At 33.7% G+C, this 13,551-nt stretch overlaps 1 protein-coding gene across 5 annotated transcripts in view; it reads left to right on the top strand.

Moving 5' to 3' along the window:
• SLCO1C1 (solute carrier organic anion transporter family member 1C1) overlaps positions 1-13,551 on the top strand; it is a 44,650-nt gene that overhangs the window by 5,252 nt on the left and 25,847 nt on the right. For all 5 annotated transcript variants that reach the window (XR_001596331.2, XR_001596330.2, XM_016140462.2 and 2 more), the window contains exons 3-7: positions 437-578; positions 4,499-4,631; positions 9,099-9,223; positions 11,788-11,934; positions 12,773-12,871. Coding sequence is in view for 3 of the 5 variants with exons in the window: in XM_016140462.2 (XP_015995948.2) it covers positions 437-578; positions 4,499-4,631; positions 9,099-9,223; positions 11,788-11,934; positions 12,773-12,871 (646 nt within the window). In the remaining 2 variants the exon portion in view is untranslated. The remainder of the gene's footprint in view (positions 1-436; positions 579-4,498; positions 4,632-9,098; positions 9,224-11,787; positions 11,935-12,772; positions 12,872-13,551) is intronic.

Below are 13,551 nucleotides of genomic sequence, written 5' to 3'. Positions count from 1 at the left end.
TTCTGTTCTTAATACCAAATCTTCACTCAACAAATATTTATCTTTTTTCATATAAATGCTAACCTAACCTGTGGAGGATACACTATCACAGAACCAGGTCTAGTAAAAATACATAAGCCAGATGTGAAAAAAAAAAAAAGTTTTTCACTAAAAAAGAATTTGACTATGAATTTAACTAGAATATGAACTTAAACACAAAGATTAGTACTTCTCCTTTTTTAGTTTGCTAGTGCATGTATCATCACTGTGAAATAGTAATAAGATGTTAAGTGCTGGGTTTATGGTTTTTATTTTCTTAGTATAATTTCTTACCTTTGATAACAAGCTTGCTCCATTGTTCTTGGTTTGGGTTTTGTTGTTGTTATTTGTTTATTTAGTAAATTTACAGTTGTGTCAAGTCGGAGTCAGACTAAGTGTGACTTGTCATATTTTCCAGGTGTTCTTAGGTGCCTTGTCTTTTGTTTACTTTGCCAAAGCACTGGCAGAAGGCTATCTGAAAAGCACCATCACTCAAATAGAGAGAAGGTTTGAAATTCCTTCTTCGCTGGTGGGAGTTATCGATGGTAGTTTTGAAATTGGTAGGTACTGAGGATGCTTGACCTCACTTGTAAGTACCAGGTTTTCTAGGCATGACTAAAGGATAGCCTCATTGCAATTCATTCTTGCCAAGAAACCACCATTATAGTCCTACATGTTCACTATTATATACATATTTCAGAGTTTCTGATCAGAGTCAATCGCAGACCACATATATGACAGTGGTCCCAGAAATTTTAATGGAGCTGTATTTCCTGTATAAAATGGAAGGATATACCATTCATGAGGAATTTTCTTCTCTGATTGAAGCAATATCCATGGGACTTGGCAATAAATTCCGTCTTATTCATAGCACTTCAATTTTGAGATTACATCTCAATCACTCAGCTATTGACTTGTTTCAACACTGAGGAACCTGTCTCCCCAGCACTACATACTCAGCCTTCCCAATCTAGCCTGATGGTCTTCAGAGTACATTGCCATAAATTGTTGTTGAGGATCTAAATCCTGTACTAGGACACAGGTCCACAAGAGCTACATTAACAAGTATTAAATGTCAATTCCACTTTAGCAAAAGCTTTCTGTGGTAGTATGGAGCCAACCTGTCCCTTTACTTTGGAAATATTTGCAGGTTATAATAATATAAAGCATAAATGACTTTAATTTTTTCCATTAATACAATACCAGAGTAAGCCCTTTGTGCCAAAGAAGGTCAATGGAACCAAACACAAATTGAGTCTTCAGTTCTATACCCTTTCCATGTTAAACACCTTCTTTTTAATGAATACCACAAAGTTTCTTAATCTGACCACTGCTCCAACATGCAATAGCTAAAACCACATTGTCATGAAAATCCTTTATGTTCCTTTATCTCTCTATCTTGATTTATAATTCCTATTGATCCTCAGGCTACCTTTCATTCCTTCCTGGCAATCACTATTATGGAATCTACACCATATCCTGCTAATTTCTCTTCCTCGATATTTCCAATCAGTCCTACCCACATTCCTGCTCATGAAACAGCATCGACTTCATGACTTTAACTTTCATCTATTTCTAATCCTGTCAGAAGGAAGCAGGGGGAGGGCTTGTGGGACTGTGTTTATAAAGCCTACAGCAGTATACAGTGATGTTCTGGGCCTTCACATTCACTAACCACCCACTCACTGACTCACCCAGAGTAACTTCCAGTTTACAAGCTCCATTCCTGGTAAATGCCCTATATTATTTTCATCTTTTACACTGTATTTTCACTGTACCTCTCTTATGATTAGACATGTTTAGAGGTACAAATACTTACCATTGTGTTACAATTGCGTACCAAATTCAGTACAATAATATGCTGTACGGGTTTGTAGCCTAGGAGCAATAGGCTATACTATATAGCCTAGACGTATAATAGGCTATACCATCTAAGTACAATGTTGATTTCTAAATGTTATCTGTATACAGCAACCTTGTTGAACTTCTGGAAATTTTAATTGATTGTCTATAGTTGCTGTACAGTTTTCTGAATAGACAGTCAGTTGTATGAGTCAATTTTATATTATTCTTTTGAATTCTTATATCTGTTAATACTTATTTTTGCCTTATTGCCTTGGGCTCAGTATTATGGTGATTAAAAACAGTAACAATGGGCATCTCTTTAATAAAAATGTTTTTAAAATTTTACCACTAAGCAATATGTTTGCCATGTGTTTTTGATAGATACACTTTAGAAGATAATCAGATTTTTTTTCTTGTTATAAATAAGTGGTTAATTATATTGAGTGCTTTTCTAAATTTGTTAATATAATCATGGAAGTGTTCCCTTTTTATCATTTAATATAGAGTTTTAATTAATAGGGTTTTTTGGTGGTAACTTTGTATTCCTGAAGACACTGTAGTTGGTCTTTTCTTTCATTATCCTTGTTCGATTTTGGTTGCAAAGACATATTGGTATTATGAGATGAGTTGGGTAGTTTTCCTTCTGTTATCTGAAATATTATATGTGGGGGGATTGGGATTAGAGAGAGGGAGAAAGGTAAAATCTGTTACTTGCAAGTTTAGTAACATTTTAGTAAAACATTTTTTCAAACTCTCTGAACCTCATGTCTTTTTGAGAGGCTAGTGATAGTAGATGCGAAAGAATTTTGATATCCCATTCTATTTTTAAAGATCATTTATTGCCATTTATTTTCTAAGTATATCTCTGAGAACTCAGAAAGGATGCTAAATAAAGGAAAACTTGTATAAATACCACAGACACAGAAATGGTATTATGTAGTATTTGGCATACCCGCTAATGTAACACAAAAACAGCCTGTAAACATTGAGTTCTTTATTGTTAGGTGGTGGTGGCGATGTGGGAGGCGGGGAGGGTAAGGGAAGGGAGACATTATTTATAAACCGAAAGTCAACTTTCATTCTATTTTGGATGACTTACTGTGACACATTAATAAAAATATACACATAATTATCAATATAATGTAATACAACATTTCTTCTAAATATTTAAATGTGAAATGAGAAATCTTACACTTGATTTTTTTAAAATATGAAAATTAATAGAAGGTTAATTCTTCTTGGAGTCAAAAAGCCTGGAGCCACTATGCAATCTATCTTTCTCACTATTATCATCCTCAATAAATTAAAAATTGCTATAAAAATTGCTGCTCTTTTTGCACTTGACTAAAGCTGGCAAAGTGAATAAACGGTAGTAAGTTAGATAATTGCTTACAGATGTTAGGAAGCACACTTCTGCTAGAAAATTGGAAACATCGAGAACCTTAATGCAAGGTCACCCATCAGCCATCACAATCAATTGCAGTGGAATTACTGAGGTCTTGCTGTACCTAGCACTGCAGCTCTTAAAAACTAAATATTCTAAATGAAAACATTCTAAATGAAAATAGCTAAAACTTAAGACCCTAAACAATATTTATCAAAGTATGTTCCAGGAGCCATTTCCATCAACACATTTAAGCTAATATTAAAAATGAAGATTTCTGGGCCTGCCCCCAGATCCAGGGAATCAGAAACTGTTGAGAGCTGCCAAGATTCTACATTTTTAATGTTTCAATTTTCTTCATTACCCTCATTCAGGAATTTTCGTGCACAGGAAAACATGAGAACATCTTCCTTAAAACATGTTTGGTCAGTTATCACCATTATCAACTGAAAGTAATTTATCACATGCTTCTTTAGAGATATTTTAGAAAAGCATAATTTCCACCTTCAAAAATGTTCCTTAATTATTTTTTTAAAAGAGACAGAGGAGTATATTTATGGAGATTTTGTATTTCATAAAATTTGTATTAAAAGTACACATTAAGGTTATATAATTGATGTGTTTATGTAAAATAATTTTTATTTCTATTTTGAGGCTTATATGTTTCTAAAAAGTATATAAACAAATTTTAAAGTATAATTTTTATAGATATGAGTTTCATAATTTGATTTCATTTAAAGTGAAGTACAGTTATATTTATTTTACTTTTTCTATAGGGAATATCAGCTAAAACAGGAATATAATATGTAGATTTTAAAAGCAAATGAGATACTTTTAGAAATTTTGATAGAAAACTTTAATAAATAAACAATAACAAAGTTTTCTTCAGAATCAGCAAACACAATTTAAGAGAACAACTAAAGGAAAGCTTCTATCATTTGATTTACTGATAAAACACTTTAAAAGGACAAATAATTAGAGTGGATGTAAACAAGGTAAAAGGGTTGGTAATTAAAGTATTTCGACAGTGGGATGAGATGATTGAGTATAAAGACAATTTCAATAGTCATTTCAGATTCATGGGAAAAAAAAGTCAAATGATGGGAATAATGGTAGGGAAACAGTTTAGTCAAAACAAAATATGGCCAGACTTGCTATAGACATTCATTCATTTAGTTATATTCTTTTAGAGGTGCTGATAACTTTTTCTAAGTTCTCTAACTTACTAACATTTTATTCTTTCCCCTAAAGGGAATCTCTTAGTTATAACACTTGTTAGCTACTTTGGAGCCAGACTTCACAGGCCAAAAATAATTGGAGCAGGGTGCCTCATCATGGGTGTGGGAACATTGCTCATTGCGATGCCTCAATTCTTCATGAAACAGTAAGTCTAAAGCAATCATCTTTTTCTCACTTTAAGCAACTGTGTTTCTCCCTTTTTCATGATTACAGTTAATTATTTAAACTTAAGGAAATAGCCCATGGTTTATATCTTATTTTTATTATTTCCTCTTTGGGCAAAATTTCAGAACATTTATAATTTTATTTATAATAATCTGTATTATTATAATATACATCATAATAATATGTATTGATGTCAACAAAATTAAAGGGATATTTTCACTAATGTGCCTTCATTCAAATGCTTTTATTTATCTATGGAGGCAAAACATATAAGCAAAAATAAATTAATATAGTACATAGTAAATGTCAACTGTGTAATGAATAAATACTATAGACAAGATGCTGGATCATGGTACACTTGACTGGCAGATCACTAACTTAGGGTTATATCAACTCAAATAAATATTCAATGTTAAAAAACTATTTCATAGAACTTCCTCAATAAAGGTTGAACATAAGTATCCTTTAACCCTGAGTCTACTTTTGGTACTTTTGTTAGTACTTTTGTTTATACTGTATTTAGTTCCAGAGGTTTTCACCTTTATATCATTTCACCCTTACGGTAACCTATAGGGTAGGAGAACATAGTTTCTCTTTTTTAGTTTGTTGCTGAGGACCATGACCAGAAAGTCTGGTAAGTTCTTAAGGTTAAATGTCTTATAATTTTAGAACTAGAATCTGAAAACAAGTATTTTGATTACGTCATTCATATCCATGTTGCTTCCGTGCTCTGTGGTTACCTATTGCCAACTCTAAGAAGTGACTACCAAGAGGTTTTGAAGCAAGAGAATATTTTTTGAAATTATATATCAAAGAATGCTTTAATTATTGCCCACTCTAGGTCAATTATAGCATGACTTTTTAGAGCTGGAGATGAAGAAACTTTGAATTGATCTGGCCAAGGATTCTCAGATCATTTATATAAATATAGTCATATTTTGATCTCTGTGGCCAATCTGTAAAGGTAGCACACAAAATCCTCTATGTGAGATCTTTCCTATCTATTTAGATGGTTTCCTTGCCCCCTTCATTTTTACTCGGAGAAGAATCTGTGGCTTTGGAACCTCTGCCTGCTCTTTGTATACCTACCGAGGCTCCTTTCCGCAGGGCAGAAGTTTGCTTTGATCACTGAGGTTCTACAAAGGTGTTATATGTGGTCAACACCAATGGGAGGAGGCAAAAGAAGCCTGAGGAAGTGACCTTGCAATTCACCTAACTCTTGATCCATCTGTAGTGGTGCCACTGCTTTGTTCTAGTCATTGAGCCTTCATGAAACAGTTTTCTCAGGGGGAAAGAGAGTTCCAATACTAAAAGAGCTCAAAGTTTGAAAGTAATTGCAGAGGATATATAAATCCTTAACCCTTGACTTAATTTATTCGAAGCGAATCAGTAGCTCTCCTATATAACCTTAGGCATATTACTTAATCTTACAAGGTCTCAGTTTATACATTTAAAAATAAATATTATAGTTACTAAAAATAATATCTAGCCTATAATGTTGCAAATATTAAATAAGATGACACAGGTAAAATGCTTGCCAAAGTTTTTTGACATAGCCAGTAGCCACGCCCCAATTTTGTGTATATATCTTCCTTAGATAATTAAGCCACATAGTTTTAACCAGAGACAAGAAATAGTTTGTTGTGAAGGTATTGCATTCAGATTAATAATTTTGTTACTTCAAATTAATGAGAAACAAAATACTAGGAAAACAAAATCAGAAGGAGAGGTATATCGAAGAGAAGGTCAGCTAGGCAGCCAGGCTACTGCTGACAAAGGATGCCAAAGGAACAAAGATAGATTCTTATCTACTACCTTTTACATGCTAAAAGATATATTTATTCATTCATTATTTAGTGTCTACCATTGTCTGACACTGCGTCAGGTAATGGGGTTACTTCAGTGAGAAAAAAATGAAATAAAATGAAAATACACAGAATTTTTTCCCTCATTAAATTTGCTGTCTACTGAAAATTATTAGAATAACTTGTTTTCGACCTTTCACAGGGTTAATCACTAATTGTGTACTTGTCTAAAATGTAATTTTTCTTCTCTAAAACACTACTTATGCTCCGTCTGTCTAGTAGAAACACCCTTGATGTCCAACAAATACTAATCATAGATATCAGTTATTCAGGGCCTGTGTTTAGCAGGCTGTGTTTAGCTTTATGTGTGTTAGCTTATCTAATTCATGAATTTAACACATACATATTAATTATTTTTAGAGGTAATGATGATAGAGACAAAAATCTTTCTTTTTATGGATCTTATGAGGAGACAATTAACAAATAAATAATGATATAGTTTGCTAGATAATGTCAAGTACCGCAGAGAAAACCCAGCGAAGACACATAAGAGGTATGTGTGTTTGGATTGCAATTTAAAGTAGGGTTGTCAGGGAGTGGTTCACTGACGTGGTGACATCCGGGAATAACTGAGAATTGAAGGAGAAAGCCATGCAGATGTCTGTGAAAAAAGATTCTAGGCTAAATGAACCGTGAATGCAAAGTTCCTGCCGCAGAAGGGAGTCAAGTGTGTGGGTGAACTGCAGTGTAAAAGGAAATGGGAGATCTCGAAATTGTTTCTCAAACTTCGTTGCACATATGAATCACCCCAGGCTCTTGCTAAAATGTAGATTTTGATTCAGTAGCTCTGGGGTGGGGTTTGAGATTCAGCTGATGCTGATGGTCTGCACATCACACCTTGTGGACTAAGATTGCAAATAATTGCTAGGACTTTAGGTTCTCCTTGAATGAAATAGGAAGCCAGTGGACAGTTTTAGGCAGACTGGCATGATCTGACATATTTTTAAAGGGTCATGCTGATTGCTACTTGGAAAAATAACTCTGATGGGGCAAAGTTAAAAATCAGGGATAATGTTTAGAACAGTGTCTATAGAAATATGAACTCTCTGTAGCTACTGTAGAATTTCATGTACCCAAATCAAGATTGTGTCAGCCAGGGTTTGAATCTGGATTAGAACTAAAATCCCTGACTGAAAGACTTAAAGACATTATACCACTGGCTCCCTATTCAATCACTTCTCTGTTTCCTTATCCAACAAAGCCTAAATAGGACATGTATAGCCCACATTTACAACTAAGAAAATTGAAATTTGAAGAGATTAATTGATTTTTCTAGAAAGTCATACATAAGAATTAATGGCAAATGTGGCGCTTACATAAAATTCCACTTATTCAAAATCTAAATAATTATTATGCTTGCAATAGTTGTTTTTTGATAGATTGAATTGAGACTGCTCAAATAATTAACAATTTTCAAAAAATTGCATAATTACTCTCGGCACTCCTTTAAAGATCCTCTAGGTTTTATACGGTTATGGACATTATTAGAGAAAGAAAGTTATATTTAGCAAAATTTTAATGCTAAATGTTTCCCTATATAGCTAAGAATTAAAAAAACAGTTATCCTCATCAAGTGGTTCTTAACCTATTTTGGTCAGGGGACCATTGATTTAAGTGAAAAAAACTATGAACCTCTTCCCTTAAATTCTCATATACATACAAAAGTATTTTTCCTTTTTTATGAGGTTATGGGATTCATGGACCCACCAAAGTGTAAAACTGATAAAAAAAAAAGTAACCCATTTTTTAAGCTGAATATTTTCATAACTCAATACATCCTTTCCTTACCATGATGAATGGTTTTTACTATTAACATTTCAAATACATTACTATGATTACTAGCCTCTTTGTCATATAGTGCCCAAATAAAATGAGACTCAAGATGATGTTGTGATTTCCTCTTATCGGGTAACTCTTCTCTGAAGGGTGCAAGTGGGGCAGAGAAATTGGCTCACGAAGGACAACGTGAGAGGGGACGTGGTTCTAGGGAACTGCAGGAAGGATTGTCACAGCTCTCCCATTCATTGTTGGCTCTTCAATCCCGCTGCCATTGTAACCTATACAATGAAGGGAGGGAGAAATTAGAAATAATTTAGAGTCAGATTAATAAACTCTAAAGAAGAAGGATGCCATCTGGATAAATGGTTCAAAAAGCTCATGCATCATTGTCAGTTCTCTAGAATCAGCATTGCAGTTGTTCTAATAAATTTACAACTAAACACATTGTGCCAAGGGCCATAGTTGTTAAATTATTGCTTTTCCTTTGACCCAGATATGATCATGATTTTCTCAAGTGTTAGATAATTTGTGACTTATGGCCATTCTTCTATGAATAATTCTTTCATTTTCTTTCACTACAGTATGTAATTGGTTCTGATATGGTATAATACTTATGAACCAGACCTTCTGTCTATCTCTTCTGAAAACTCTGCTATTACATGATGGTTTGGCTTGGTGATTTAGATTCAGGGATAGCTGCGAACCCAAACTAAGTACCTTAATGAGTCATGTAGTATGCATGTAATGTTTTTAGCATGATGCTGAATGAGTCTATAGAGAAGAAATTTTTTTTTTATATACAGGTACAGATATGAAAGGTATTCTTCTTTCTCCAATTCCACTCTTAACATCTCTCCATGTCTCCTGGAGTCAAACAATCAATTACCAATCTCGGTTATGGAAAAATCACAGTCCAAAATAAATAATGGTAAGATGATTTTGTTTTTACTTTATTGATTAGGCAAGCTTTTGTTTTTTTTACAAAACTTTGTATTTGCTTTAGTATGGACAAAATATCTATATGATCTTTGCTGTCAAAATCCTATCTACTTTAATTGAGATATTATAGTACCATAAAAATTTTTTGGAATATAAAACAATATATGACGAGATCCTACAAAAATATATAGACAATCAAATCTTAGGGGATGACAGGAGCATTAATTGCTGGTGACCGAGGAAAACTTCCAGTGGTTGCAAATGAGGTGGGCTGCGAAATTAGGGTAAAACTAGTTTAGCACATACAAATCTCAGTCCATTGCTCAGATATGAAAGAAATAGATGTTTCCTATGAAGTCAATTTAATTTCTGTGTTCAGCCCTTTTTCATCAGAATGGCAAAAATTTAATCTCAGTCACTTTCTCCCAAACCTTCACCTTTTTCCTAGACACTGCTTATATTCTAAGGAGCTTAGATAAAAGTAAAGGGGGGAATTGTTATTGGTGCCATGTCAGTTTAGATATCTAATCTCTTTGGCCACAGTGTTGGTCATACATATGTCCATGCCCATGTCCTTTTTGGCACAACAGCTCTCTCTGATATAGAAGTGACAGTCTTGGAAACATGGAAATAATTCTACTTTCCACACAAGATTGGAGTCACAGAATTTTGTTAGAATAGTAGTGTTCTGCGTGGCGGATGTGAATGACACAGCAATGATACGTATGAGCCACCCCTGGGAACATGGGAGTCACTTCTTCTGTGTTACTCTAGATGTTGAAAACCCTGTGGGTAGCCAAAGGCAGGAATACTTAGCTCTACTGTACAACCATCTCATGTTTGGGATCTTGCTACCTCTCTGGGCTCTACCTGGCTACCAGGTTCTTTTCTCTCATGGAGTCCACAGATCTACCCACAGGTGTTTGCCACATCTCTGAGAGGCTGCACAGGCAGCATCTCAAAACCCCTCTCTCCACAGCCCTTCAGCATCAATATACTCAACACTTCCTCCCTGCCACCCCAATCTTACTCCCTATTTTTAGCCTAGGAATCAATTTCTATAAAGGAAATGTAGAAGACTTTTTTTATGTACCTGCTATCCATCCAAATCTTTTATTTATACCATAAAACCTTTTCACTCCTCTAATATCCTCATTAATACTTTTTTGAAATATCTTTTTCATGAGCAATGAACATGAGAGGTCTGGCTATTTGAATGAAGATAAGTGCCAAAGGATTAAAAGAAATGTAGAAATATGAGAGGAGAAAGTGGGGAAGAAATAATGGACATAAAAATATAATGGATAATAAATTTAATTCAGGTCCACACAAAGAAGCAGGAAGTGAGCTAAAGTATTTTGACTTTCAGCTGTAGAAAAGGTACAATCATTGAAGATATTTTGTTTTTCTTTTTGAAAATCTGGGAAGAGATGTGATATAAATGACAATAGAACTAATTAGGAATTATTTAAACCTTTAATGTTAAAAAAAAGGAAATATGGGTTTAGAGGCAGGCAATGAAGGTATTTTTAATGTCAAGAGACATGTTATTAGGTAGGTGCATAATGTAAGGCTCACAACTCAATCCTTTTCTTCCCTTTAAAGTAATAGAAATATGTGGACATTAGACATAGTGAATGCAAAGCTCATTTGAAAGATGATAGTGGGGTAAATATAGGACCTTTCTTAAAAATACTCCCCACACACCCTCCTTTCCCCCAAAACACCCTAGAACAGAGCTGCCCAACGGAACTCTCTGTGCTGATGGAAATCAGTAACAGTAGCTATTAGCTACATATCAAGTATTTGAAATATAGCTAGTGTGAGGAACTGAAGTTTTAATTTTATGTAATTGTAATTAATTTAAAATTTGATAGCCACGTGTGGCTTGTGGCTACTATATTGGAAAGCACAAATCTAAGGTGTCTACACTTACCCATGACTTCCTTACAGATAAGTTTCTTATACAAATGTTAGAGCCAGAATTGACATTAGAATCAATTTTTGGAAAAGGAATTCACATATATTTTGGGAAGTGGAATAGAAATCTAGAGAAGATAAGTGAAAAACTCACAGTCACTGGGCTACACTTCTAGAAAAGGCAGAATCAAAACAAGAAGCAACACGATTGCACAGTGTTGCAAATAATTTCTTCTGAAAGATAGAAAAGTTTAAAGATTATGGCTAGAAAAACTTTTGTTTAAAATTTTATGTTTTCTCCCAGATGGGATTATTGAATGTTATTGGAATGTAGGAATTCCAAGAACTTAGTGTTAAGTATGAAATAAAAAGAAGAGAGAAAATAGGAAGTAAGGGAGCAAGAACATGAAGGAATAGAGTTCCTTGATCAAAGTCTCTTGGGAATTTATATTATCTAGAATATTGAAGTTACAAAACTTTTCCCAGTCTTGCTTAAACTCCTATCAAATTATGTCTATTGCAACATTTCATTTCTGCATTCTAATCCAATTTGAGGACAACTTATAGAAATGCAGAATAAATATTTAACTTTGATAATGATCTAATTTCAATCATGTTTGCTTCCCTTTCAAGAATGTGAAATTGATGCCAGCTCTTCCATGTGGGTTTATGTTTTCCTGGGGAACCTTCTTCGTGGAATTGGAGAAACTCCCATTCAGCCTCTAGGCATTGCTTACCTTGATGATTTTGCCAGTGAAGACAATGCAGCTTTCTATATAGGTAATGATCACCTCCTTCATTTTCTTGTGAAGAAGGGTACCTGGTTATATCAACTTTGTTCTGAAACTAAATAAAGTGTGGAAGGCTTTATACTTTATACTCCTTTAAATATTTCACATATTTCTGAAGTTCACACTGGGGATTTGAATAATATAGAAACTTCAATTTGAAGGACCTGTCCCATTAGGAAAAGAACATCAGATTAAAAGAAAATAACTGTGACCTCAACTACAATGATGACAATGATGACAACGATGACAATTTATCATCATGGACTTCAGATGTCATAAGTTATTTTTGGGGGAGCTAACTGTACCATAGAAACATGAGGTGATATATAGTTATCTCACAAATGGGTCCACAGAAGCTCTGAATACTTTTTCACTAAGGTGGAAGAAATCGATTTTAATATCAAAATTGATATTATACCTTATGCTTAACCAACCATAAAAAGTTTTTTGAAAGACTGTCAAATAGTATAATTCTGATTTTTATCAGTGGAGGAATCTAATCCTAGGGAGTAAAAGTTACTCCATTTTGAGAAATTAACTTCTTCAGAGTCCTGACATTATTTTCTTGCTAAGAGGTAATTAATGCCTTGAAAGTGTTCATTCTTCTTCCACAGCTGAGAAGGACTTATTTCCTAATTCAATGAAGTTGAAAATCTGACAAATTAAGTACACTTAAGTAAAGAGTTGATGAAATATTTTCAGCTACTAACTAGATCTCATTTACATTTCTTCTTTAAAAGTTTATTAATTTACAAATGCAAAGAAATGGTACATTGCTTTTTAATTTATTTAATTTTTAATTTAATTAAATATTCTTTTTGGTGCAGGGTGTGTGCAGACGGTTGCAATTATAGGACCGATCTTTGGCTTCCTGTTAGGTTCATTATGTGCCAAACTGTATGTTGACATTGGCTTTGTAAACCTAGGTAAGGGAACTTATTTTTATTCATTTATTTTAGTTACTGTAATTTTTTAATGGATAAGTGTAGAAAATATCAAAATGCCTTTTTATAAAATGACAGGATGGTAATCGTTCGTAAACTGAAAATAATCCGTGAAAAACTTATTATTGATAAAATGGAATAGAAAAAATAGGTGGTGATTAGAACTGGATGACCCATGGTTTATTATTCGAATGTATCCTTTTTAATTCTGGTTTGCCAGTTCAAACACATTCCAGCATAGCTAAAACTAAAAGCCGTGGCTACTTGTTGGCTCTTATTGATTTCAGGTGTATAAACATTTATTATGGTCACATCAACTGATAAAGTATTTGTAGACATGCCAGAAAGACCAAGGATCAAAAGTTTTCTGGCAACCAAAATCCCCTTCTTTATTGCACAAATCTTTTTTAGGTGGAGGCATGTTATAGGGAGACTAGCTTTCCTTTTGGGAGAGTGCCTGTGAAGGGAATAAATGAGAGATCTCATCTTTCCATACTTATTAATTTGTTTCTGTCCTTGTGACTATAACTCCTAAAAATAGATAGTAGTTTTCTGTTTTTTTTTTTTAAGAAGTCCAAAAAAACAGTTAGAAACAAGAAAATGTTTCATTTTTTAAAAGTCCTGGGATTGCATTTTGAAATCATTGTGTTAACATGCAATGC

Source organism: Rousettus aegyptiacus, unplaced genomic scaffold (genome assembly GCF_014176215.1).
Source record: "Rousettus aegyptiacus isolate mRouAeg1 unplaced genomic scaffold, mRouAeg1.p scaffold_m13_p_2, whole genome shotgun sequence".
NCBI classification, from domain to species: Eukaryota; Metazoa; Chordata; class Mammalia; order Chiroptera; family Pteropodidae; genus Rousettus; species Rousettus aegyptiacus.
This window is presented reverse-complemented; position numbering and strand designations above follow the sequence as displayed.